The 22,955-nt window shown below is 43.5% G+C and overlaps 1 protein-coding gene across 2 annotated transcripts in view; it reads right to left on the bottom strand.

Annotated features, from left to right (window-relative positions):
* The window catches only part of TMC4 (transmembrane channel like 4), a 75,799-nt gene that overhangs the window by 29,924 nt on the left and 22,920 nt on the right, over positions 1-22,955 (bottom strand). For both annotated transcript variants that reach the window (XM_056543299.1, XM_056543300.1), the window contains exons 3-7: positions 22,798-22,946; positions 20,984-21,145; positions 17,001-17,080; positions 9,935-10,080; positions 2,834-2,981 (exon numbers count right to left, since the gene is read on the bottom strand). In XM_056543299.1, the coding sequence (XP_056399274.1) occupies positions 2,834-2,981; positions 9,935-10,080; positions 17,001-17,080; positions 20,984-21,145; positions 22,798-22,946 (685 nt within the window). The remainder of the gene's footprint in view (positions 1-2,833; positions 2,982-9,934; positions 10,081-17,000; positions 17,081-20,983; positions 21,146-22,797; positions 22,947-22,955) is intronic.

Here is a 22,955-nt window from a genome sequence, read left to right as displayed (position 1 = left end):
TTAGATATCCACTTGTAGAACATAACAATGGAGTGATGCTGCATGAGCTAAATTGTACTCAGCATAGAAATAAACTAAACTACAGCACACAATGGTAACATAACAACTGAGCAGCTACTGTCATGAGCCACCCAGAAACTCGTATGTAATACTCCATCTGCCACTTTCAGTGGCCACTAATATTTTGGGAGATATACTAAGCAAAATATACCAGAATGATGGCTTTATTGGTGTTTTAAATGTTTCGAAAAGTCTCTAGAAAAGGGAGTGTGGCTAAGAGAAGTCGAGCCTGTTTCCACAGTCAAATATCTGCTAGGAAATTCCGCTTGAAGCAGAGTCCCATTGTTTTCAATTGACTTCTACTGCACGGTTCACACTTGGAAATTCAGGGTTTCTGACCCACTAAAAGAATTACCATCACGGCCGCCCGCTCGAAGCGCTCTAAACAAAATGTTAAGAACGCTGGAGCACGGGAGTACCCCTTTAAAGTCAAGGCTTGAAACGGATCATAAATAAAGGGCAGGTATAAAAAGTGCCTTTAGGTACCCTTATGGATGTCACCTATGTAAAGTTTTCAGCTGTCCACTGACATATTGGCCCTCATTTACTATTGCAAACCCGACATGTTTTGTCGGGTTGTACGCCAGATTCTGTCACATTGCACCAGAAATTCTGTCTGCACCAGATTTTGCGCCAGAATTTGCGCCAGAATTGAAAAAACCCCGACTGACTCTCCATTTTGCAAAGAAAACCTGAAAAGGGGGCGTGGTCTCCGAAAAGGGGCGTGTTCCCAACATTTTCACAAAAACCCAACATATTTACTAACTAATAAGTTTTCCACAGAAAATGTGGTGGATTTGAGGTGAGGAAAACCAGACAGATCAGAGCATGTGTAAAGAAAGCAAAATGTAGGGAAAGTGGAAAATGTAGGGAAACCTTAGTAAATACCGTGGAAAAAAAATTGTAGGGAATTAAAATGCATAAAGAAACCTACACAACACTCTTAGTAAATGAGGGCCATAGTTCCAGGATTTTCCTCTGCCCTTTAACTCCTTAAGGATGTAGGGTGTACCTGTACGCCATACGCCCTGCCCCGGTGTTTAAAACGTGGTCATGCCGTGACCCGCATCACACGGGTCGGTCCCGGCTACTCATAGCTGGGACCCTGGGCTAACAGCGCGCGGCATCGATCGTTGTGCCGCGCACTGTTAACCCTTCAGACGCGGCGATCAAAGTTGACCGTCGTGTCTGAAAGCGAAAGTAAACGCTTCCCGGCAGCTCAGTCGGGCTGATCGGGACATCGCGATAAAATCGCGATGTTCCGATCAGCTGGGACGCAGTCGGAGGTCTCCTTACCTCTCTCCGCAGCGTCTGATCGTCGATTGATTGCTCCAAGCCTGAGCTACAGGCTTGAGCAATCGAGCCCCTATCTGACTGATCCATGCAAAGCTATGGCTTTACAGGGATCAGCATAGGAGATCAGTGTGTGCAGTGTTATAGGTCCCTATGGGAGCTATAACACTGCAAAAAAAAAGGGGAAAAAATAAGTTAACAAAGGTCATTTAACCCCTTCCCTAATAAAAGTTTGGATCACCCCCCTTTTCCCATAAAAAAAAAAAACTGTGTAAATAAAAATAAACATATGTGGTATCGCCGCATGTGAAAATGTCCGAACTATAAAAATATATCATTAATTAAATCGCGCGGTCAATGGCGTGCGCGCAAAAAAATTCCAAAGTCCAAAATAGTGAATTTTTGGTCACCTTTTATATAATGAAAAAATGATCAAAAAGTCCGATCAATATTAAAATAGTACCGATAAAAACTTCAGAACACGACGCAAAAAATGAGTCCTCATACCGGCCCGTACAGGGAAAAAAAAAAAAGTTATAGGGGTTAGAAGATGAGAATTTTTAACATATAAATTTTCCTGCATCTAGTTATGATTTTTTCCGAAGTACGACAATATCCAACCTATATAAGTAGGGTATCATTTTAACCGTATGGGCCTACAGAATAAAGATAAGGTGTTATTTTTACCGAAAAATGCACTGCATAGAAACGGAAGCCCCCAAAAGTTACAAAATGACATTTTTTCTTCAATTTTGTCGCACAATTAATTTTTTTTCCATTTCGCCGTGGATTTTTGGGTAAAATGACTAATGTCACTGCAAAGTAGAATTGGTGGCACAAAAAATAAGCCAACACATGGAATTTTATGTACAAAATTGAAAGAGTTTTTATTTTTAGAAGGTGATGAGGAAAAAATGAAAATGCAAAAACTGAAAAACCCTGCGTCCTTAAAGGAATAGTCCAGTGGTGACCCAGTGGTGAACAACTTATCCCCTATCCTAAGGATAGGGGATAAGTTTGAGATCGCAGGGGGTCCGACCGCTGGGGCCCCCTGCGATCTCCTGTACGGAGCCCCGACAGCCCGCGGGAAGGGGGCGTGTCGAGCTCCGCACGAGGTGGCGGCCGACACCCCACCTCAATACAACTCTATGGCAGAGCCGAAGCGCTGCCTTCGGCAATCTCCGGCTCTGCCATAGAGATGTATTGAGGGGGCGTGTCGGCCGCCGCTTTGTGCGGGAGTCGACACCCGCTATCTGGCCGGAGAGCCTGGCCCTCGTACAGAGAGATCGCAGGGGGCCCCAGCGGTCAGACCCCCCGTGATCTCAAACTTATCCCCTATCCTTAGGATAGGGGATAAGTTTTTCACCACTGGACTACCCCTTTAAGGGGTTAAAGCAATTTCTGGTATTGGCACATGTGCTGCGCACAACCTATTATATGGCAGTACAGTGCAGTGAGAGGACATGAAATAGGGACGGACCTTTAGCTCGTAGCGAATACTTCTCTGCTTCAGCTTTACAATCTTTTCATCTTTGAAGCAGAAATCCCAGCCTGCGAGAACTTTATCTGTGTAATTTGCCATTGATGAATTTTCTGTTATCAAACTCTGCTTGAAACCTTGAACTGATCTGAAGAAACAAAGTGTATTAAACATAAGGCTTAGTGTTAATATCAGGTTGTAGGCTCAAAGCATCGCCACATGCACACAGCCTTTAGGGTGGCACTAGTATGTAGGCACAATGGGGGGTATTTATCAATTTTGCCTGTTGACAGTTTTTTTTACCCTTTTTTTTCACTTTGGTTTTCGTGGACATGCTCCAAATTTATCATTTGGTGCAAGTTGTTAGTAATTTTGGCGCAAATGTTGAAATCAGCTGTTCACAGCGCCTTTTACACAGAACTTACCCCCACAGAGGACGCGTATTTTACCCTGTAGAGCGGCCATTTCGGAGTCCCTCCTGCAGTATATCAGCAAGCGACATGAGTTATTTTCTTTTGTGGGGTTTATAGCCACCATGTGAAATGGATTTTATTTTCTACTTGGGTAGTTTTTTTTTTTTGTTACTTTAGTGCAGTGGTCTTCAACCTGCGGACCTCCAGATGTTGCAAAACTACTACTCCCAGCATGCCCGGACAGCCAACGGCTGTCCGGGCATGCTGGAAGTTGTAGTTTTGCAACATCTGGAGGTCCGCAGGTTGGAGACCACTGTTTTAGCGCTTTACCTTTCCTGAACCTGTGCGGCCATGTCCAATGCTGTCTCAACGGAGGGTGAAGGTCGCTCAGAGACAACTATGTCGCAGGACAGTATTGAGCAGCCCTGGAGGCGTCGCTGCTTTCACAAAAAAATTTTTTTAATGTATTTTGACGCCTTTACATTTTCTGACATTGCTATGTGTGTTTTCCATGTGCAAAATTTCTTGGCGGTGATTTGTGTAAAAAAAAAAACCTGAAGACGCAAAGATCGATTGGCGCAAATGATGAATTACTGACTAAAGTTAAAATCACACACAGGACCGTGTGATTTTGATAAAGATGTAAAAAAGACAGTGGAGAAAATGCACCAAACTTTGGCGCAAAAAGACAGAGCGCCAAAGTCACGTTAAAAAAACCCACATAAATCCTTTGATAAATACCCCCCAGTGTGAACCTCACTGTAATAAACTATACTTTAGAGCATTCCATTATGTTTATTCTCAAAGATTCATACAACATATGTGAGTAAAAAAAACCTTAGTAATTAGAGGCTATTGGAGGTGAAGTATAGGTTCATATAGGTCTGTGGTTGTTATATTACAGATCCACACCACTAAATCCTACAATATGCGATGTACTTAAAGGAGTAGTCCAGTGGTGAACCCAGTGGTGAACAACTTATCCCCTATCCTAAGGATAGGGGATAAGTTTGAGATCGCGGGGGGGTCCGACCGCTGGGGCCCCCTGCGATACCCTGTACGGAGCGCCGACAGCCCAAGGGAAGGGGGCGTGTCGACCTCCGCACGAAGCGGCGGCCGACAAGCCCCCTCAATACAACTCTATGGCAGAGCCGAAGCGCTGCCTTTGGCAATCTCCGGCTCTGCCATAGAGATGTATTGAGGGGGCGTGTCGGCCGCCGCTTCGTTCGGGGGTCGACACCCGCTATCTGGCCGGAGAGCCTGGCCCCCGTACAGAGAGATCGCAGGGGGCCCCAGCAGTCGGACCACCCGCGATCTCAAACTTATCCCCTATCCTTAGGATAGGGGATAAGTTTTTCACCACTGGACTACCCCTTTAAAGGGGTACTCCGGTGGAAAACATTTTTTTAAATCAACTGGTGCCAGAAAGTAAAACAGTTTTGTAAATTACTTCTATTTAAAAATCTTAACCCTTCCAATCCTGTAAGTAAATGATATGTCCGAATTTGATACAATAATATTATTTATTAATTTAAAGATACAGTGCCTGCTGGGAATAATATTATTGTATCAAATTTGGACATATCATTTACTTACAGGATTGGAAACATTAGGAATCAATATAATTGGATTTTGCATTTCATTATTATTTTTTCAGGACTTTATTTTTACAGGTTATTCCACTATAGGACTGTATATATATTTTTTTGGCAATATTATTATTTACAGGTTTATTCCTATGCATTTTCTTTGCAGGTTTTGTATATGATTTTTACATTTAACAATTTGTATAAGGGTGAACCGCAGTAATATATTAGATCACTATTTCTTTAAAGAATTGTATTAACAAATTCTCTTAAAGGGGTATTCCAGGAAAAAAACTTTTTTTTATATATCAACTGGCTCCAGAAAGTTAAACAGATTTATAAATTACTTCTATTAAAAAATCTTAATACTTTCAGTACTTATGAGCTTCTGAAGTTTAGGTTGTTCTTTTCTGTCTAAGTAATCTCTGATGACACGTGTCTCGGGAACCGCCCAGTTTAGAAGAGGTTTGCTATGGGAATTTGCTTCTAAACTGGGCGTTTCCTGAGACACGTGTCATCAGAGATTACTTAGACAGAAAAGAACAACCTTAACTTCAGAAGCTCATAAGTACTGAAAGGATTAAGATTTTTTAATAGAAGTAATTTACAAATCTGTTTAACTTTCTGGAGCCAGTTGATATATATAAAAAAAGTTTTTTCCTGGAATACCCGTTTAAGTGAGCCTATTTACTGCAAGGGCCCTGCGGAGGCGCAACTTTTAGAGAAATTTGATATTAATATTTTATTATTGTATATTAAATAGTATATAAATTGCAACTGGCTTTATAAATTACACCAGGTGAGACACTGAGGACTGATCTCTTTGTTTTGATAGTAGTAGTAACCTGCAGGCCTGCATAGAATGTAAAATTTGCCACCATTGGTCCACAAACCTGCCAGCAGATTTCATTTGACTGCAGCAGTTCAGGCACAGGCTACATAGAAAAGCTTGCATCTTCTGACAGTACTAGGAATCTTATATTCTTAAAGGGGTACTCCGGAGGAAAACTTTGTTTTTTAAAATCAACTTGTGCCAGAAAGTTAAACAGATTTGTAAATGGCTTCTATTAAAAATTCTTAATCCTTCCAGTACTTCTTAGCGGCTGTATACTACAGAGGAAATTCTTTTCTTGTGGGATTTATTTTCTGTTACGACCACAGTGCTCTCTGCTGACAACTCTCTCCATTTTAGGAACTGGACGAATAGAAAGTGACTGTGCTCGAAGTTAAAGGGGTATTCCAGGAAAAACATTTTTTTTTTTTTTTTATATATCAACTGGCTCCAGAAAGTTAAACAGATTTGTAAATTACTTCTATTAAAAAAATATTAATCCTTTCAGTACTTATGAGCTTCTGAAGTTAAGGTTGTTCTTTTCTGTCTAAGAGCTCTCTGATGACACGTGTCTCGGGAACCGCCCAGTTTAGAAGCAAATCCCCATAGCAAACCTCTTCTAAACTGGGCGAGACACGTGTCATCAGAGAGCACTTAGACAGAAAAGAACAACCTTAGCTTCAGAAGCTCGTAAGTACTGAAAGGATTGAGATTTTTTAATAGAAGTAATTTACAAATCTGTTTAACTTTCTGGAACCAGTTGATATATATATAAAAAAAAGTTTTTACCTGGATAACCCCTTTAAATGGATACTGGGTCTCAATAATTGTAAATAAATATATACAAAAATTGTATTTATTAAAAAAAATCACAATACATACAGTTGTTGAAAATATATCGATGTTATATATGTATATATAGCTGTCAGAGATGAGCGAACTTACAGTAAATTCGATTCGTCACAAACTTCTCGGCTCGGCAGTTGATAACTTTTCCTGCATAAATTAGTTCAGCTTTCAGGTGCTCCGGTGGGCTGGAAAAGGTGGATACAGTCCTAGGAGACTCTTTCCTAGGACTGTATCCACCTTTTCCAGCCCACCGGAGCACCTGAAGGCTGAACTAATTTACGCAGGATAAGTCATCAACTGCCGAGCCGAGAAGTTCGTGACGAATCGAATATACTGTAAGTTCGCTCATCTCTAATAGCTGTCTATAAAAGCTACATGGCCCTTGTGGCTTACTTCAAGCTATATGATGACGAATAAGCAAGTTATAAAATACAATAAAGCATAAAAATAGTAGAATACAATATATCGAGGACTGCTGCTGATTAAAAATGCAATTCTTATAACACTATATAGCAGTGGTCTTCAACCTGCGGAATTCCAGATGTTGCAGAACTACAACTCCCAGCATGCCCGGACAGCCGTTGGCTGTCCGGGCATGCTGGGAGTTGTAGTTTTGCAACATCTGGAGGTCCGCAGGTTGGAGACCACTGCTATATAGAATTGATGCAATAGTCTCTAATTAGAGCAAAAAATTTTCAAATGTCCAGTAATCCGGCAAAATGACCTGCAGATGCTTTTAATCCAGCAAAAAAAAAAAAAAAAAAAAGTCTTTTAAAAGTAATTCAGTAATGTAACTGCAGAAATGTTACTACAGTGATCCCTCAACTTACAATGGCCTCAACATACAATAGTTTCAACATACAATGGTCTTTTCTGGACCATTGTAACTTGAAACCAGACTCAACATACAATGCTATGGAATCTGCGAAACGTGTCAATGGCTGGAAGAACCGACCAATCAGAATGGATATTTCACTGGTAAAACCCATGCATTCCTAAAGTGCCTGCACTGACTGGTGTCTGGTAGCGCCCCCTACAGTACAGGGAGATATTACATGTTCTTTACTCTTTACCTGTACCAGGGTTAGCTGTTCCTTTTTGGCATCAGGTGAGGGCGGCTCCATTTTCCTTTTCTGAGGACATTGCGTGTACTGTACAGGACCCTGAAGAAGCTTCTGTCCTCTACATAGACCAGTGTTTCCCAAAGAGGTTGCCTCCAGCTGTTGCAAAACTACAACTCCCAGCATGCTGGGAGTTGTAGTTTTGCAACAGCTGGAGGCACCCTGGTTGGGAAACACTGAAATAGACAGTGATTTACATGTAAGGACTTGCTTTATCTATATTAGTTATCTACTTATTTTTCTTTAATCCTCACTTTTTCCTATTTTTGGATGACATTTTGGTGGCTTCAGAACCAATTACCAGGTTATAGTTATAGTCTCAACATATGATGGTTTCAACATACAATGGTCGTCCTGAAACCAATTAATATTGTAACTTGAGGGACCACTGTACTGTATAACTGTTCAGTGATGTTTTTAGAGGTCTTGCAACAATGTAACTGCACAAGTGTTACAGCGGCGCTATGCACCCATGTCCGGCAAGGAAATAATTGTAACTGGGTTTTAGGAGTGAATAACAAAACGGTGGTGCTGTGCACCTCTCACCTCTCCCTCCAATTGCAAGCAGGAGCCAGGAGTGTAGATTGCGGCCGTGATTTTCGCAGTTCCTAGAGTCGGCGGCGCAACTCCGTTAGTCTGGGCTGTATGAAGCCGGCTCTGCCTTGGTGCAGGTACAGCAATTATACTTACAACTACTGGAATTGTCAGCGCAACTCCGATGTGGCGGTGCTGTAGTGCTGTCTCCTTAAAGATCCGTGTAGGTCAAGTTCACGGTGATGGATCTCTGCTCTGCAGCAGATAAGGGTAACTTCAGCATCCACGTGTAGCAATTGAGAACGAGGAGCTCGCAGATAGACAGAGTATTATCTGTCAAGTAAGATTGGAGCAAGTGGCAATTGCTCAACAGCAGCAGACCTCACTAGATAGTGATAATGTCTTAAGTATAAGGAGGCTGGACGCATTTCAGGATCGCCATAGATTCTTTCCTCAGCAGCAAGGGTAAGATATCAATATCAGAATCATATCTTACCCTTGCTGCTGAGGAAAGGATCTATGGCGACCCTGAAATGCGTCCAGCCTCCTTATACTTAAGACTTTATCACTATCTAGTGAGGTCTGCTGCTGTTGAGCAATTGCCACTTGCTCCAATCTTACTTGACAGATAATACTCTATCTGCGAGCTCCTCGTTCTCAATTGCTACACGTGGACGCTGAAGTTACCCTTATCTGCTGCAGTGCAGAGATCCATCACCGTGAACTTGACCTACACGGATCTTTAAGGAGACAGCACTACAGCACCGCCACATCGGAGTATAAGGAGGCTGGACGCATTTCAGGGTCGCCATAGATCCTTTCCTCAGCAGCAAGGGTAAGATATGATTCTGATATTGATATCTTACCCTTGCTGCTGAGGAAAGAATCTATGGCGATCCTGAAATGCGTCCAGCCTCCTTATACTTAAGACATTATCACTATCTAGTGAGGTCTGCTGCTGTTGAGCAATTGCCACTTGCTCCAATCTTACTTGACAGATAATACTCTGTCTATCTGCGAGCTCCTCGTTCTCAATTGCTACACGTGGATGCTGAAGTTACCCTTATCTGCTGCAGAGCAGAGATCCATCACCGTGAACTTGACCTACACGGATCTTTAAGGAGACAGCACTACAGCACCGCCACATCGGAGTATAAGGAGGCTGGACGCATTTCAGGGTCGCCATAGATCCTTTCCTCAGCAGCAAGGGTAAGATATGATTCTGATATTGATATCTTACCCTTGCTGCTGAGGAAAGAATCTATGGTGATCCTGAAATGCGTCCAGCCTCCTTATACTTAAGACTTTATCACTATCTAGTGAGGTCTGCTGCTGTTGAGCAATTGCCACTTGCTCCTATCTTACTTGACAGAGTACTAATAAGTACTGGAAGGATTAAGATTTTTTAATAGAAGTAATTTACAAATCTGTTTAACTTTCTGGAAAAAATTGATTAAAAAAAAAAGTTTTCCACCAGAGTACCCCTTTAAAGAGGGGCTGGGGGTTTGAAATATGTTGTCTAGGATTAGAAATCAGATTTATCATTCTGCCTGAAACACAGTAACAACCAATCACAGCACAACTTTCATATTTTAACATGCTCTTGTAAAGTGAAAGTTGAGCTGTGATTGGTTGTAATGGAAAAAAACAGACAATTAGGGTTTCAGGCTGATTGATAAATATGGGCCAGTGCATGGATGGTGTCTGCTATTGCAGTATAGGCCTATTCCCTTGAATAGGCTCTTGTGTCGTACTTCTATTCTTACCTGGTCACTGTCCACAGCAAACTGAGAAGAAAGTAAACCAGAGTTGTTACAAGATAGGCTAGAGGAATATTATAAGAAAAAGAAGCCAAATTCACAGACATCTTCTTGTAGAATCCATAAAACATGTAAGTTAACTCCATAAATCCCTGGAAGAAAGTGTAAATGTAAAAATAGTAAAAATCATAGAGGAAGATTGCAGCAAGACACCAAATAACAGATTTTTTACTTCTATTCATTTTGATCTAGGTTACTGTGGTGTCCCGGTACAGGACTTGGTCCTGACCCATTGTCTGAAGTCCCCTCAGCCAGAGTCCCTCCATGCTAGTAGGGCTCTCCTGGAGGGCTAACCCCTAGTCGCCTCATATAAATGTGTATTAACGTATACTGGTGTATATATTTATATATTTAATTATAGTAAACCTATGTAACGTGCCTTTAAATAAAATTATGTTATGCTAAGGTTCAAGGACCTTTGGGTCAAGTGACATACCCATAGTTCCTTAGGTCAGGACTGACAGGTTTGCAGAACCAATGAGCTTTGTACCTGCCCCCTTAATATATAAGGGGCTGCTGCCACTAAATTCGCTCTTAGTTCCTGGTTGCAAAGCAAGCAACATCTCTCTTGTTCCTGGTACTTAAAGAAAGCACATCTCAGCACAATTCTACAATTCAAGCCAGGCCTGAAGCCTAAATCTTCCACAGCTACTAAACCGTGAGTTATCCAGCTCAAAACTACCAAATCCTATGTGACTTCTGCAACTCAAAATTACCCTAAAGTCAGTAGCACAGTGGCTAGCAAATCTAAGCTCATTTACCTCAGAAGTCCCAGCAAACCTTTGAGGAGCCTGTACCATGGTCCTCTTACAAAAGACTGTTTTGTTACCTGCAGTTGCATAAAATATGCAGTAAAGTTTATTCCGGTTTTCATCAATATCCGTTGTGGACATTCAATTATTTCTCCCTACCGTTTCTGGGACAGTTGGCGGTAGGACCATTACCCTAAAGAAACCGCATCCTGGTGTCACGACAACTAAGGGTTAATCATATAACCTACACTACCACTCCGCAATACCCCAGACACCATCACTCCTCCAGGCTACCACATAACTTTTTGGTGTCACGAACAGGATTCGGGTGTGTGCCTACAGCTGTTCAGCCACCATTACTAAAGCAATAGTACTCCCCCTATCAAGAAATGTGTTATATGGACTGTTTGAAATTTTCGCATGCTGCAATCATCATTGTGCACAAAAGTGTACGGGACTTTGCTATTGAGATTGTGCTTCACTGGTGCACAGGAAAAAGTAAGGGGGGAGGCGAAAATTGTTTTGCTGTGAAAATGTGCAAAATCCGCAGTGAAGCCATGCTCCATGCGAAAATGTCCCGCGCTGCTCCGCGACCCGTCCCTGGGCGTGGACATCAAGTACACGTGCTGATGCCGAGGTGGAACTTTAATCTTCTGATGATGTTCGCCGGGGACGGGAAGTCAGAGCTGCACTGATGACGTCCTTCCGGCCGGCAGCCATTTTGTGGAAGCCTCACATAAAAGAAGCCCTGCAGCGTGACCTCTTCAGTCTGGAGATAGAAGCAAGGAGTACAGACATGGCGGAGCACAGTGCTACACGTGGTGTGAGCATCAAGATGGCGCCCGAAAAGTTGTCACGGCCGCAGCGCAACGCTTTCAAGACTTGGCCGATCGTTTGCAGCAGTTGTCCATCAGCACCGAAGGGCCCTGCGACCTACCACCTCTGCCTGAGGACAACGAGTGGCCGGCTACCCCAAAAGGGGGATCACCTGGGACATCGCCAGCAGCACCACCGTTGAGACTGTCCCCTCACCATCGGACATGGGGGTCCTGGGCTGAGATCCCAACGGAGGAATCAGATGTGAGTACTCTTGCTGAAGCCGCTTTCTCCTCCTCATCTAGCCCAGAGCCAGAGATCCCCTGCCGAGTGCACGCCCACGCTCACCCCCTCTTCCAAAATGGGTGTTCGGGGATGAACCTGAGTTAATCCAATATATGTGGGACCATGTTTTCCCCCATCCTGGGAAGTCCCATCCACCGGTCCCCACAGCCCAGAGAGAAAGGGCCTGCAGGGAGGCTGAAACTGCTGAAATTATAGAAAAGCTGAGAGCCCAGCACAGGGAGCGTTATGCGCCAAAGAATCTCCCCTATGAAGTGAGGGTAGAGCAACAAAGGGATACCAATCAGCTGGAGGCCCTTTATATAAGAATGTGGGATTACCCCCGAGAGGGTGAAGCACTGCTAGAGCGCCGACGCGCTACTGTCATTAAATTTGACAAGGCCAGGGATTTGGTACCCTCCAAGATTGCAGGCATGGGGGGAACATCCTGGTGAACCGGAGGGCTGTGCAGCGGGACTACCTGCCCAGAAAGTACCACTCATTGGAGACAGGGGAGATAGTTGAGTACACCCCATTCAAGAGTCTGCGGGGAGAATGGGCCACAGCAGTTACAAGGCCCAAGAACCCGACTCAACTCCCCTTCGCCTATTTTCCCTCTGATGACTGGGAGGGGGATCCGTTTGGACTCAGGCCGACAAGGCTACCCACAACAGCCTGTGGAGAAGAGGAAATAGTCAGCACCCTCATCATGGATCACAAAAACCAGCCAAGGTTCCACCATGATGTCTCCACATCTGAAGATGTGCCCAGGCCTACTCCTCCTGAGGAGGTTTGGCCTAACCAGTGGGCACCAACCTCACAAGTAGTATTTAGCTACACAAGGGCCATTTCTTTCCTAGCAGCCTCCCTTGTCTGACTGGGAGAGCATGGTAAGGGTGCTGTTACACCTTGTTCACACTGGTGTGGTGCTGTGCAGCGTCCGTTGCTGCCGTGGCGCCGTGTCTGTGGGGAGGTGCGACCCATAGACTGGTTTGAGTGGCATTGGAGCCGCTCTGCCAGTAAGTCATTTCCCACCCGTGGGCACTGGTGTCACGGCGGTGGTGGTCGCCGCCCAGTGCTACGCCATTTTATGCTGGGGACGTTAGGGACCCACTCTAAATAGGTGACCCGTCCCTGGGCGTGGACATCAAGTACACGTGCTGATGCCGAGGTTGAACTTTAATCTTCTGATGATGTTCGCCGGGGACGGGAAGTCAGAGCTGCACTGATGACATCCTTCCGGCCGGCAGCCATTTTGTGGAAGCCTCACATAAAAGAAGCCCCGCAGCGGGACCTCTTCAGTCTGGAGATGGAAGCAAGGAGTACAGACATGGCGGAGCACAGTGCTACACGTGGTGTGAGCATCAAGATGGCGCCCGAAAAGTTGTCACGGCCGCAGCGCAACTCTTTCAAGACTTGGCCGATCGTTTGCAGCAGTTGTCCATCAGCAACGAAGGGCCCTGCGACCTACCACCGCTGCCTGAGGACAACGAGTGGCCGGCTACCCCAAAAGGGGGATCACCTGGGACATCGCCAGCAGCACCACCGTTGAGACTGTGCCCTCACCATCGGACATGGGGGTCCTGGGCTGAGATCCCAACGGAGGAATCAGATGTGAGTACTCTTGCTGAAGCCGCTTTCTCCTCCTCATCTAGCCCAGAGCCAGAGATCCCCTGCCGAGTGCACGCCCACGCTCACCCCCTCTTCCAAAATGGGTGTTCGGGGATGAACCTGAGTTAATCCAATATATGTGGGACCATGTTTTCCCCCATCCTGGGAAGTCCCATCCACCGGTCCCCACAGCCCAGAGAGAAAGGGCCTGCAGGGAGGCTGAAACTGCTGAAATTATAGAAAAGCTGAGAGCCCAGCACAGGGAGCGTTATGCGCCAAAGAATCTCCCCTATGAAGTGAGGGTAGAGCAACAAAGGGATACCAAACAGCTGGAGGCCCTTTATATAAGAATGTGGGATTACCCCCGAGAGGGTGAAGCACCGCTAGAGCACCGACGCGCTACTGTCATTAAATTTGACAATGCCAGGGATTTGGTACCCTCCAAGATTGCAGGCATGGGGGGACCATCCTGGTGAACCGGAGGGCTGTGCAGCAGGACTACCTGCCCAGAAAGTACCACTCATTGGAGGCAGGGGAGATAGTTTAGTACACCCCGGTCAAGAGTCTGCGGGGAGAATGGGCCGCAGCAGTCACAAGGCCCAAGAACCCGACTCAACTCCCCTTCGCCTATTTTCCCTCTGAAGACTGGGAGGGGGATCCGTTTGGACTCAGGCAGACAAGGCTACCCACAACAGCCTGTGGAGAAGAGGAAAGAGTCAGCACCCTCATCATGGATCACAAAAGCCAGCCAAGGTTCCACCATGATGTCTCCACATCTGAAGATGTGCCCAGGCCTACTCCTCCTGAGGAGGTTTGGCCTAACCAGTGGGCACCAACCTCACAAGTAGTATTTAGCTACACAAGGGCCATTTCTTTCCTAGCAGCCTCCCAGTCTGACTGGGAGAGCATGGTAAGTGTGCTGTTACACCTTGTTCACACTGGTGTGGTGCTGTGCGGCGTCCGTTGCTGCCGTGGCGCCGTGTCTGTGGGGAGGTGCGACCCATAGACTGGTTTGAGTGGCATTGGAGCCGCTCTGCCAGTGGGTCGTTTCCCACCCGTGGGCACTGGTGTCACGGCGGTGGTGGTCGCCGCCCAGTGCTACGCCATTTTATGCTGGGGACGTTAGGGACCCACTCTAAATAGGTGACCTTGACGTGGCGAGTGGGCTTGTACTTTTTGATCAAAAATGTATACTAACAACCTGTTAGTTTTTGATATTATGCTGAGAAGCAATTAGATCATTATACAAGATTGTAGATGTGCGACCATGTCTGTTTCTTCTACCTGAATTCACCAACCTCACAAGTGCCTAGGCCTACTCCATGCCCGGAGGTTTGGCCTAACCAACAGTCACCAACTGAAGGAGGTAAGGCCGAATCAACCGGCACCAACCGGAGTTCCAGTGGCCTCAGCAGCTGCCATTAATTTTGTAGTAAGTGTAAACCCCTCTGTGTCGCAGTCCAAGCTTACTAATATTGTGTGGGACACTGCCATCAGCCCCATGAAGGGGTACCCACCTTGCTCTCTTCGTTTCATGTTCAAGAGGAGAAAGAATCCTGGCAGGTGAGGGTGGGGTTCCAGAAGATCCCACATGTAAAGCTGCTGATATCTTGTTTTGCTTGTTATTAACTATCTGGTACCCAGTACCTTTGTTTCCCTGACAGACTATGCTATTAAGTAACCTGTTCAAGAAAGGTACCTGGCAGGACTATGCCATGAAGAGTTCCTGGTTAAGCAATGCAACCACTCAAGCTTTTGCCCGGCCCCTGGCCGAGAGACTCCTGGTTCTGGGAGATTCCTAAGTGTGTGTCTGGCCTTGGTAGCAGCCGTGTTAAAATATGGACTCTTAGCACAGGTGGACTGTTGATCCTTGTGTGACTGTTTGCTGTACAGATCCATAGAGTAATATATTTTCTGTGTGCTAAAGATTTGCACTTATACAGCAGGTGAAAGTACCTGAAATTTTTTGTCTGGTTAAATAAAAGGTTTATGGTAAAAGGTTGAATAAATGTAGGTGTTTATTGTACAGGAACCTCAGTTTCTGTACACAAGGTAACATTTTCTTTCAGGTGTTATAGTGGTTATTCCAAGGTGCCCTCCCAGCTCCTCTAGGAGTAACATTTGTGCCACTCTCACTGACACCTAATGGGAAACATTCCCATAAGATACCAAGACTGACTTCATCCAATATCATGTACACATAGTACATCTCATAACTTCCACTAGTGTACTTCACAATAAACTTCAGTACACCTAATGCAAAAATATATATCTCACACAATACAAAACTTAAGCTTTAGGGACTGTGACATGCTATATTGCAGTTCCATACCACTGTCTATGCACTAATGTGTTCTTTTGTCTCCTACATGTTCAGGATGCTCTTCCTGGCCAGAAGATGCTCCTGTAGCTCAGTAAAATGCACGTATCCAGAAAGGTAACAGTATACAAGTGTTGTCTAGTTAGAGTTCTAGGGGTAAGAGTGTAGAACCAATATACCCTAGTAGCTAAGGCATTGGTCAGAGAGCTTCAGGCAAACTAATCCGAAACAAGTGTATAATTTAGGTAATGAATATGTTGTATAGTGAAAATGCTGTATAAAACAAAATAATAATTGAGATTATTATTCTGGTATGTAGAAACATCCAAGTCATTATACATACTTCTAGTCGAATAATAGTCTATTTGTCAGTCAAGAAAAAAAAAAAGAAAATTAATGCATAGTCAATAGATGCATAATAAAGTAAAGTAAAATGGTGATACTAAAAGGATCTCTAGATAAGTCTATACTATCCTGTTCGTGAATTCATGGTTCACCACATCACAATAAGTTATTACTAACATGTTTTTCCTTTTCCAGAATCTCCCCTCACCAGTTCATCCTGAATCCAGCAGCCAGACTTTTCTTTCTGCCCAACCCGTTCCCTCTGCCATTAACTGCATTGATGTCCATTCACTTTAGAATACAATATAAGCTCCTCAATCTCACCATAAAGCTCTCCACAGTACTTCCCTACATCCGCACTCTCACCTGTCTTCAAATCTACCCATGTACTATGTCCTGTCAACGATCCAAGATGAATCTTCTCCTGTCTTCAAGACTTTTTGCGCCATTTATCTGGTATTCAGTTCTTAACACTTTTAAACATTCCCTATGAATGCATCTTTTTAGGTAGGCATATGATATTTCAGGATGGGCCCCCAATCCTAACAATTTGCAAGGGATTGGGGGCCCATCTGGGGATATTTGGGACAGATGTCCTGGATCCCTCAAGTGCATGGCTTTCAACTGTGTTGCACACATAGTTAAAAAAAAAAAAACACTGAGCCCGCAACAGGACAGAACCAATGGCTCCCTGTCCTATCATACAGCTTGGACTTCAGTTGCAGGCAGAGTCTCTGTACAAACCTTCCTGCACTGGGAGCTGAATGTCCGAGCCAGATTTGCAGGTCTAATGATCCAACTCATAGCTCATTGCTCATATCAAACTAACCAAGGACTAAGCCATTAAATGTCATAGAATAAACATACTGTCTATGTTTATACTCACCGTTCCCATGAGGATGTCCATAATATAAATGTAAAATCTCTGTAGTCCTTGTGGATTCGGATTGTACTCAAAACACTTATCTAGGAAGAAAGAAGAAAGAATAACTTGAAGACCACTCCTATCGCATTATATTGTAAATGGTCTACCCTACATCAGGGATGGATATATTAAGGAGCCCTGAGGTCAGGGGTACTTTTAGCTAAAGGGGTACTCCCGTGAAAACTTTTTATTTTTTTAAATCAACTGGTGTCAAAAAGTTAAACAGATTTGTAAATTACTTCTATTAAAAAAAATCTTAATCCTTCCATTACTTATTAGCTGCTGAATACTACAGAGGAAATGGTTTTCTTTTTATAACACAGAGCTCTCTGCTGACATCATGAGCACAGAGCTCTCTGCTGACATCTCTGTCCATTTTAAGAATTGTCCAGAGTAGGAGAAAATCCCCATAGAGAACATATGCTGCTCTGGACAGTTCCTAAAATGGACAAAGATGTCAGCAGAGAGCACCGTGCTCGTGATGTCAGCAGAGAGCACTGTGTTCCAAAAAGAAAACCATTTCAGACCCTAAAAAGTACTGGAAAGATTAAGATTTTTTAATAGAAGTAATTTACAAATCTGTTTAACTTTCTGGCACCAGTTGATTTAAAGAAAAAAAGTTTTCCATGGGAGTACCCCTTTAAAGGGTAACTCAGGCAAAACGTATACCTTCTGTTATGCATTGATCCTTGATTTTTTTTTTACCTGTTAAGGACCCAGGGCATACCTGTACGCCTTGAGTCCGCTCCCGATCTATAACGCGGGGCCACGGCGTGGCCCCGCGTCATAGCGGGTCGGGCCCGGCCTCTAACAACGGCCGGGACCCGTGGCTAATAGCGCACGGCATTGATCGCACTGCCGCGCGCTTTTAACCCTTTGGACGTGGCGTTCAAAGTTGAACGCCGCGTCTAAAATGAAAGTGAAACCATGCCGGTTAGCTCAGGGAGCTGTTTGGGATAGCCGCGGTGAAATCCTACCTGCCTCCTCGCTGTCCGATCGCCGAATGACTGCTCAGTGCCTGAGATCCAGGCATGAGCAGTCAAGCGGCAGAATCATCGATCATTGGTTTCTTATGAAAAACCAGTGATCAATGTGAAAGATCAGTGTGTGTAGTGTTATAGGTCCCTATGGGATAACAATGATCAGTATAAGAGATCAGTGTGTGCAGTGTTATAGGTCCCTATGGGAGCTATAACACTGCAAAAAAAGTGGAAAAAAAAGTGAATTAAGATCATTTAACCCCTCCCCTATTAAAAGTTTGAATCACCCCCCTTTTCCCATAAAAAAAAAAAAAAAACAGTGTAAATAAAAATAAACATATGTGGTATCGCCGAGTGCGGAAATGTCAGAATTATTAAAATATATCGTCAATTAAACCGCACGGTCAATGGCGTGTGCGCCAAAAAATGCCAAATTCAAAAATCATTGGTCAAAATGAATAAAAAGGGATCACGGCGCAAAAAATTAGCCCTCATACCGCCCCATACGCGGAAAAATAAAAAAGTTATAGGGGTCAGAAGATGACAATTTTAAATGTATTAATTTTCCTGCATGTAGTTATGATTTTTTCCAGAAGTACGACAAAATCAAACCTACATAAGTAGGGTATCATTTTAACCGTATGGACCTACAGAATAAAAAGAAGGTGTCATTTTTACCGAAAAATGTACTGTGCAGAAAGCCCCGCTGGGTGAAACGCGTTGGAGGTCTGGTGGGTAACTGGGGAGCGGAGGGAGTTCTATTGATTCATGCCCCTATTACATGTGGTTCTCATTGCGATCCGCTTTTGTGTGCTTTTTCAAACATATTGGTCTTATCTATCTATTTTGCTTGTTTTTGGCACTTTAATCATGTGATTTGCACTGCAATTGACAAGTGCATATTTATTATTTTTATGAGGCAATGTTGCCCTTATATGTGCCTTATGTGTATATAATCTCTTCAATTTCACTTTGATATACCTGTCTTTTTGCACCATTGTTTAGCACACCTGGACTATATATATATATTTTTTACCCCCTTCTTTGTCTCCCCCTGCTCCCTGGTTCCCACTTTTGTTTGTCCACGCTGTGTGTGTATTTTTACATGTCTTTGAATTATCCTAAATAAAATTTATTTTATTTTATACACGGTCCGCTTTCAAGTGGTTTCTTTTCCCCTTTTTTGGTTCTATATCATGAAAAAATGAATAAAAAGGGATCAATAAGTCCTATCAATGCAAAAATGGTACCGCTAAAAACTTCAGATCACGGCGCAAAAAATTAGCCCTCATACCGCCCCATACGCAGAAAAATAAAAAAAGTTATAGGGGTCAGAAGATGACAATTTTAAACATATTAATTTTCCTGCATGTAGTTATGATTTTTTCCAGAAGTACGACAAAATCAAACCTACATAAGTAGCGTATCATTTTAACCGTATGGACCTACAGAATAAAAAGAAGGTGTCATTTTTACCGAAAAATGTACTGTGCAGAAACGAAAGCCCCCAAAAGTTACAAAATGGCGTTTTTTTAATTTAAATTTTGTCTCACATTGATTTTCCGTTTCACCATAGATTTTTGGGTAAAATGACTGATGTCATTACAAAGTAGAATTGGTGGCGCAAAAAATAAGCCCTCATATGGATTTTTAGGTGAAAGACTGAAAGAGTTATGATTTTTTAAAGGTAAGGAGGAAAAAACGAAAATGCAAAAACGGAAAAACCCTGGGTCCTTAAGGGGTTAATGGACCTCCAAGCCATGCACTACCCCCTTATCATAACACAATACATCAGTTTTACCCAGGATGTTCCCATAATATTCACAAAAATTGAACACAAAACTTAAGGTTTGACCTTTTTTGTAATGTTATATGATTGCTTAAACTAACCTTATGGGCGAACACATTAACACAATATCATGTTTGCCTTTAATGAAAGCCTTAGTTCCTGGAACTATTACAGAAGAAATCTTGCCTATAGCAACCATTCACAGCTACATTTAATGAAACCAGAACAGTTAAACTCCTTGCTGCATTTGGACATAGATGTACTTCCTTTTGGCACTGCCTTCCCACTGAGTGTATAGTTACATCTAGTGTGGACAAAGGAGCTGTGCCAACCTGTGTCTGCTATGATATGCACATTACATCAATTCCAAGCCCAACTGTTTAACACCCGGTCAATAGCATTGGTGTAACTAGGGGAGGGCAACTGGGAAATGTGCCCCAGGTTCTGACTGCTAGGGGGGGTCCACAAAAAAATCACTTTGCCTTGGTCAGTGTATTTACATACAATAAAATGAGCCTTTGCCCCAAGTGAAAGAAAATCAAGCATTGGCTTTGGAGTCAGTATTTTTTTTTTTTTGTCCCTTTTAAATTAATTTTATTTCCAATACAATTACACATACCATATATAAAATCACATTTACATTTTTCTTTGTCTATTGACAATATTTCAGAAAAATTTTCCTTTTACCCCTCCCCTCCCGCCTATACATTTCTCCAATCTGGTTCCAGTGCCCTGTCCGACCCTCGTCATCTAAATACACCTTTAGCCTTATCTAATACTACCTCTCCTCCTCTTCCCCACCTCCCTCCCCCCTAAATAAACCTTCCTATCATTAGTACCAATCAGGCTAGAAAAGTAACATTTGTCTCCTCTCCCCCTCAAAATCCAACTTTCGGTCCAGATCCAACCACACTGCTCATTTTCTCTTTCTCTCTCCCAGTCAATGTTTACCTTACATTTCATCCTTCAATCCCCCTTTCTTCCCCCCCCCCTTTTTTGGAGTCAAAATTATGTAGGTGGCTAAAGAAAGGAAAATGGATCCCTCTGTCAGTCCCTTGACTTTCAGAATACAGTGTCTTAAATGTGAAAATGTTCCTGCAGTCCTGAAGTTGTTAATGACAATAATTTTTTTTATAATTCAATTTGCAAACTCACTTGCAGAGTTTAAAACTTACCACTAATGTTAAAAATGGGAAAGGTCTGTTGTAAACCCAGTTCATTAAAAGCGATGTTGGGAATCACAATGAATCCAGCAATAAGGAGGAATGTAACAAAGTTCATGAGCACCAAGAACCTCAGGAAAGTGAAGTATGACTGTATTCCAGTTCCAAATTGACCTGTATAAGACAGAAATTAAAAACATATTCATGAAAGACGATTTTTTTCTACTAAGTTATATCATTATTTTAAAGCTGTACCCAGGCCCTGCTGCCACATGAAAAAAAAAAAAAAAAAAAAGAATATTCTAAATTATACATGGTAGATGCAAGGTCCTGTTTTTGTATGGCGGCCCTGACCCTTGCTGAAGCCAGCTCTCTTTGCCTTCCTGATCCGGGATATCATGAACTTTATCAGATAACTACACTGCTCAAAAAAATAAAGGAAACACTAAGATAACACATCCTAGATCTGAAAGAATGAACTAATCGTATGAAATACTTTCATCTTTACATAGTTGAATGAGTTGACAAGGAAATCACACAAAAATGATCAATGGAAATCAAATGTATGAACCCATGGAGGTCTGGATATGAAGTCACACTCAAAATCACAGTGGAAAACAACACTACAGGCTGATCCAACTTGGATGTAATGTCCTTAATACAAGTCAAAATGAGGCTCAGTTATGTGTGTGGCCTCCATGTGCCCGTATGACCTCCCTACAACGCCTGGGCATGCTCCTGATGAGGTAGAGGATGGTCTCCTGAGGGATGTCCTCCCAGACCTGGACTAAAGCATCTGCCAACTCCTGGACAGTCTGTTGTGCAATGTGGCGTTGGTGGATGGAGCGAGATATGATGTCCCAAATTTACCAATTTTGGTGTTCTCTGGCAAATGCTAAACGTCCTGCACGGTGTTGGGCTGTAAGCCCAATCCCCACCTGTGGACATTGGGCCATCATACCACCCTCATGTTTCTGATCGTTTAAGTGGACACATGCACATTTGTGGCCTGCTGGAGGCCATTTTGCAGGGCTCTGACAGTGCTCCTCCTGTTCCTCTTTGCATAAAGGAGGAGGTAGCGGTCCTGCTGCTGGGTTTTTGCCCTCCTACGGCCTCCTTCACATCTCCTGATGTACTGGCCTGTCTCCTGGTAGCGCCTCCATGCGCTGGACACTACGCTGACTCTGATGTCCCAGTGCGGGATATGTTCCTACAGTCCTGTCTGGTTGAGTATCTGTACGTCCTCAGGGCTCTCCTGCAGTGTTCCCCCATAATGTGATTAGGTTGTATATTAAGTGTAAAGGCCCTTTGAAGTGGGTCACGTGATTGTTAGTCACATGATAATGTTGTCACATGTTTAAGTCATATGTTTGTTACCCAGAGAGAACCAGGTGACCAGTTGACCAGCATTTGGCCTATGGGCTCCTTGCTGGGGGGGGGGGGGGGGGGGGGTACTACATTCTCTCTCTTTTCTCTCTTGTGTTTCACTTTCTGACGAGTCCAGTCCAGACGTCTCAGGGTCAGTGACCAGCACATCTGGAGGCCTCAACCTAAATTGCAGCCACAAGTCAGTAAGTCAAGTCAAATGTAGTCAGCATGGCCTGCACCTATAGTGAGATGGGGTCTGTGATCACCACCTGCAGAATCACTCCTTTATTGGGGGTGTCTTGCTAATTGCCTATAATTTCACCTGTTGTCTGTTCCATTTGCACAACAGCATGTGAAATTGATTATCAGTCAGTGTTGCTTCCTGAGTAGACAGCGTGATTTCCTTGGAGTTACATTTTATTATTAGCTTTATTTATTTATTGGATTTTCCCACATACCTCCAATAGTTTGCAGAGTGCCTTTCCATAGAACAAAGTATTGTAGAACACCTGATGTCATACTCTTAAATTTTCTCCAAGATCTTGTTCTTTCGTCCTTCCAAGACTCCCATCCTGTCTTCTTTGCTATTTTTCTCTCCTGTTTTTTCCTTGACAAG

The sequence above is a fragment of the Hyla sarda genome, chromosome 10 (assembly GCF_029499605.1).
Source record: "Hyla sarda isolate aHylSar1 chromosome 10, aHylSar1.hap1, whole genome shotgun sequence".
In the NCBI taxonomy this organism is placed as follows: domain Eukaryota; kingdom Metazoa; phylum Chordata; class Amphibia; order Anura; family Hylidae; genus Hyla; species Hyla sarda.
This window is presented reverse-complemented; position numbering and strand designations above follow the sequence as displayed.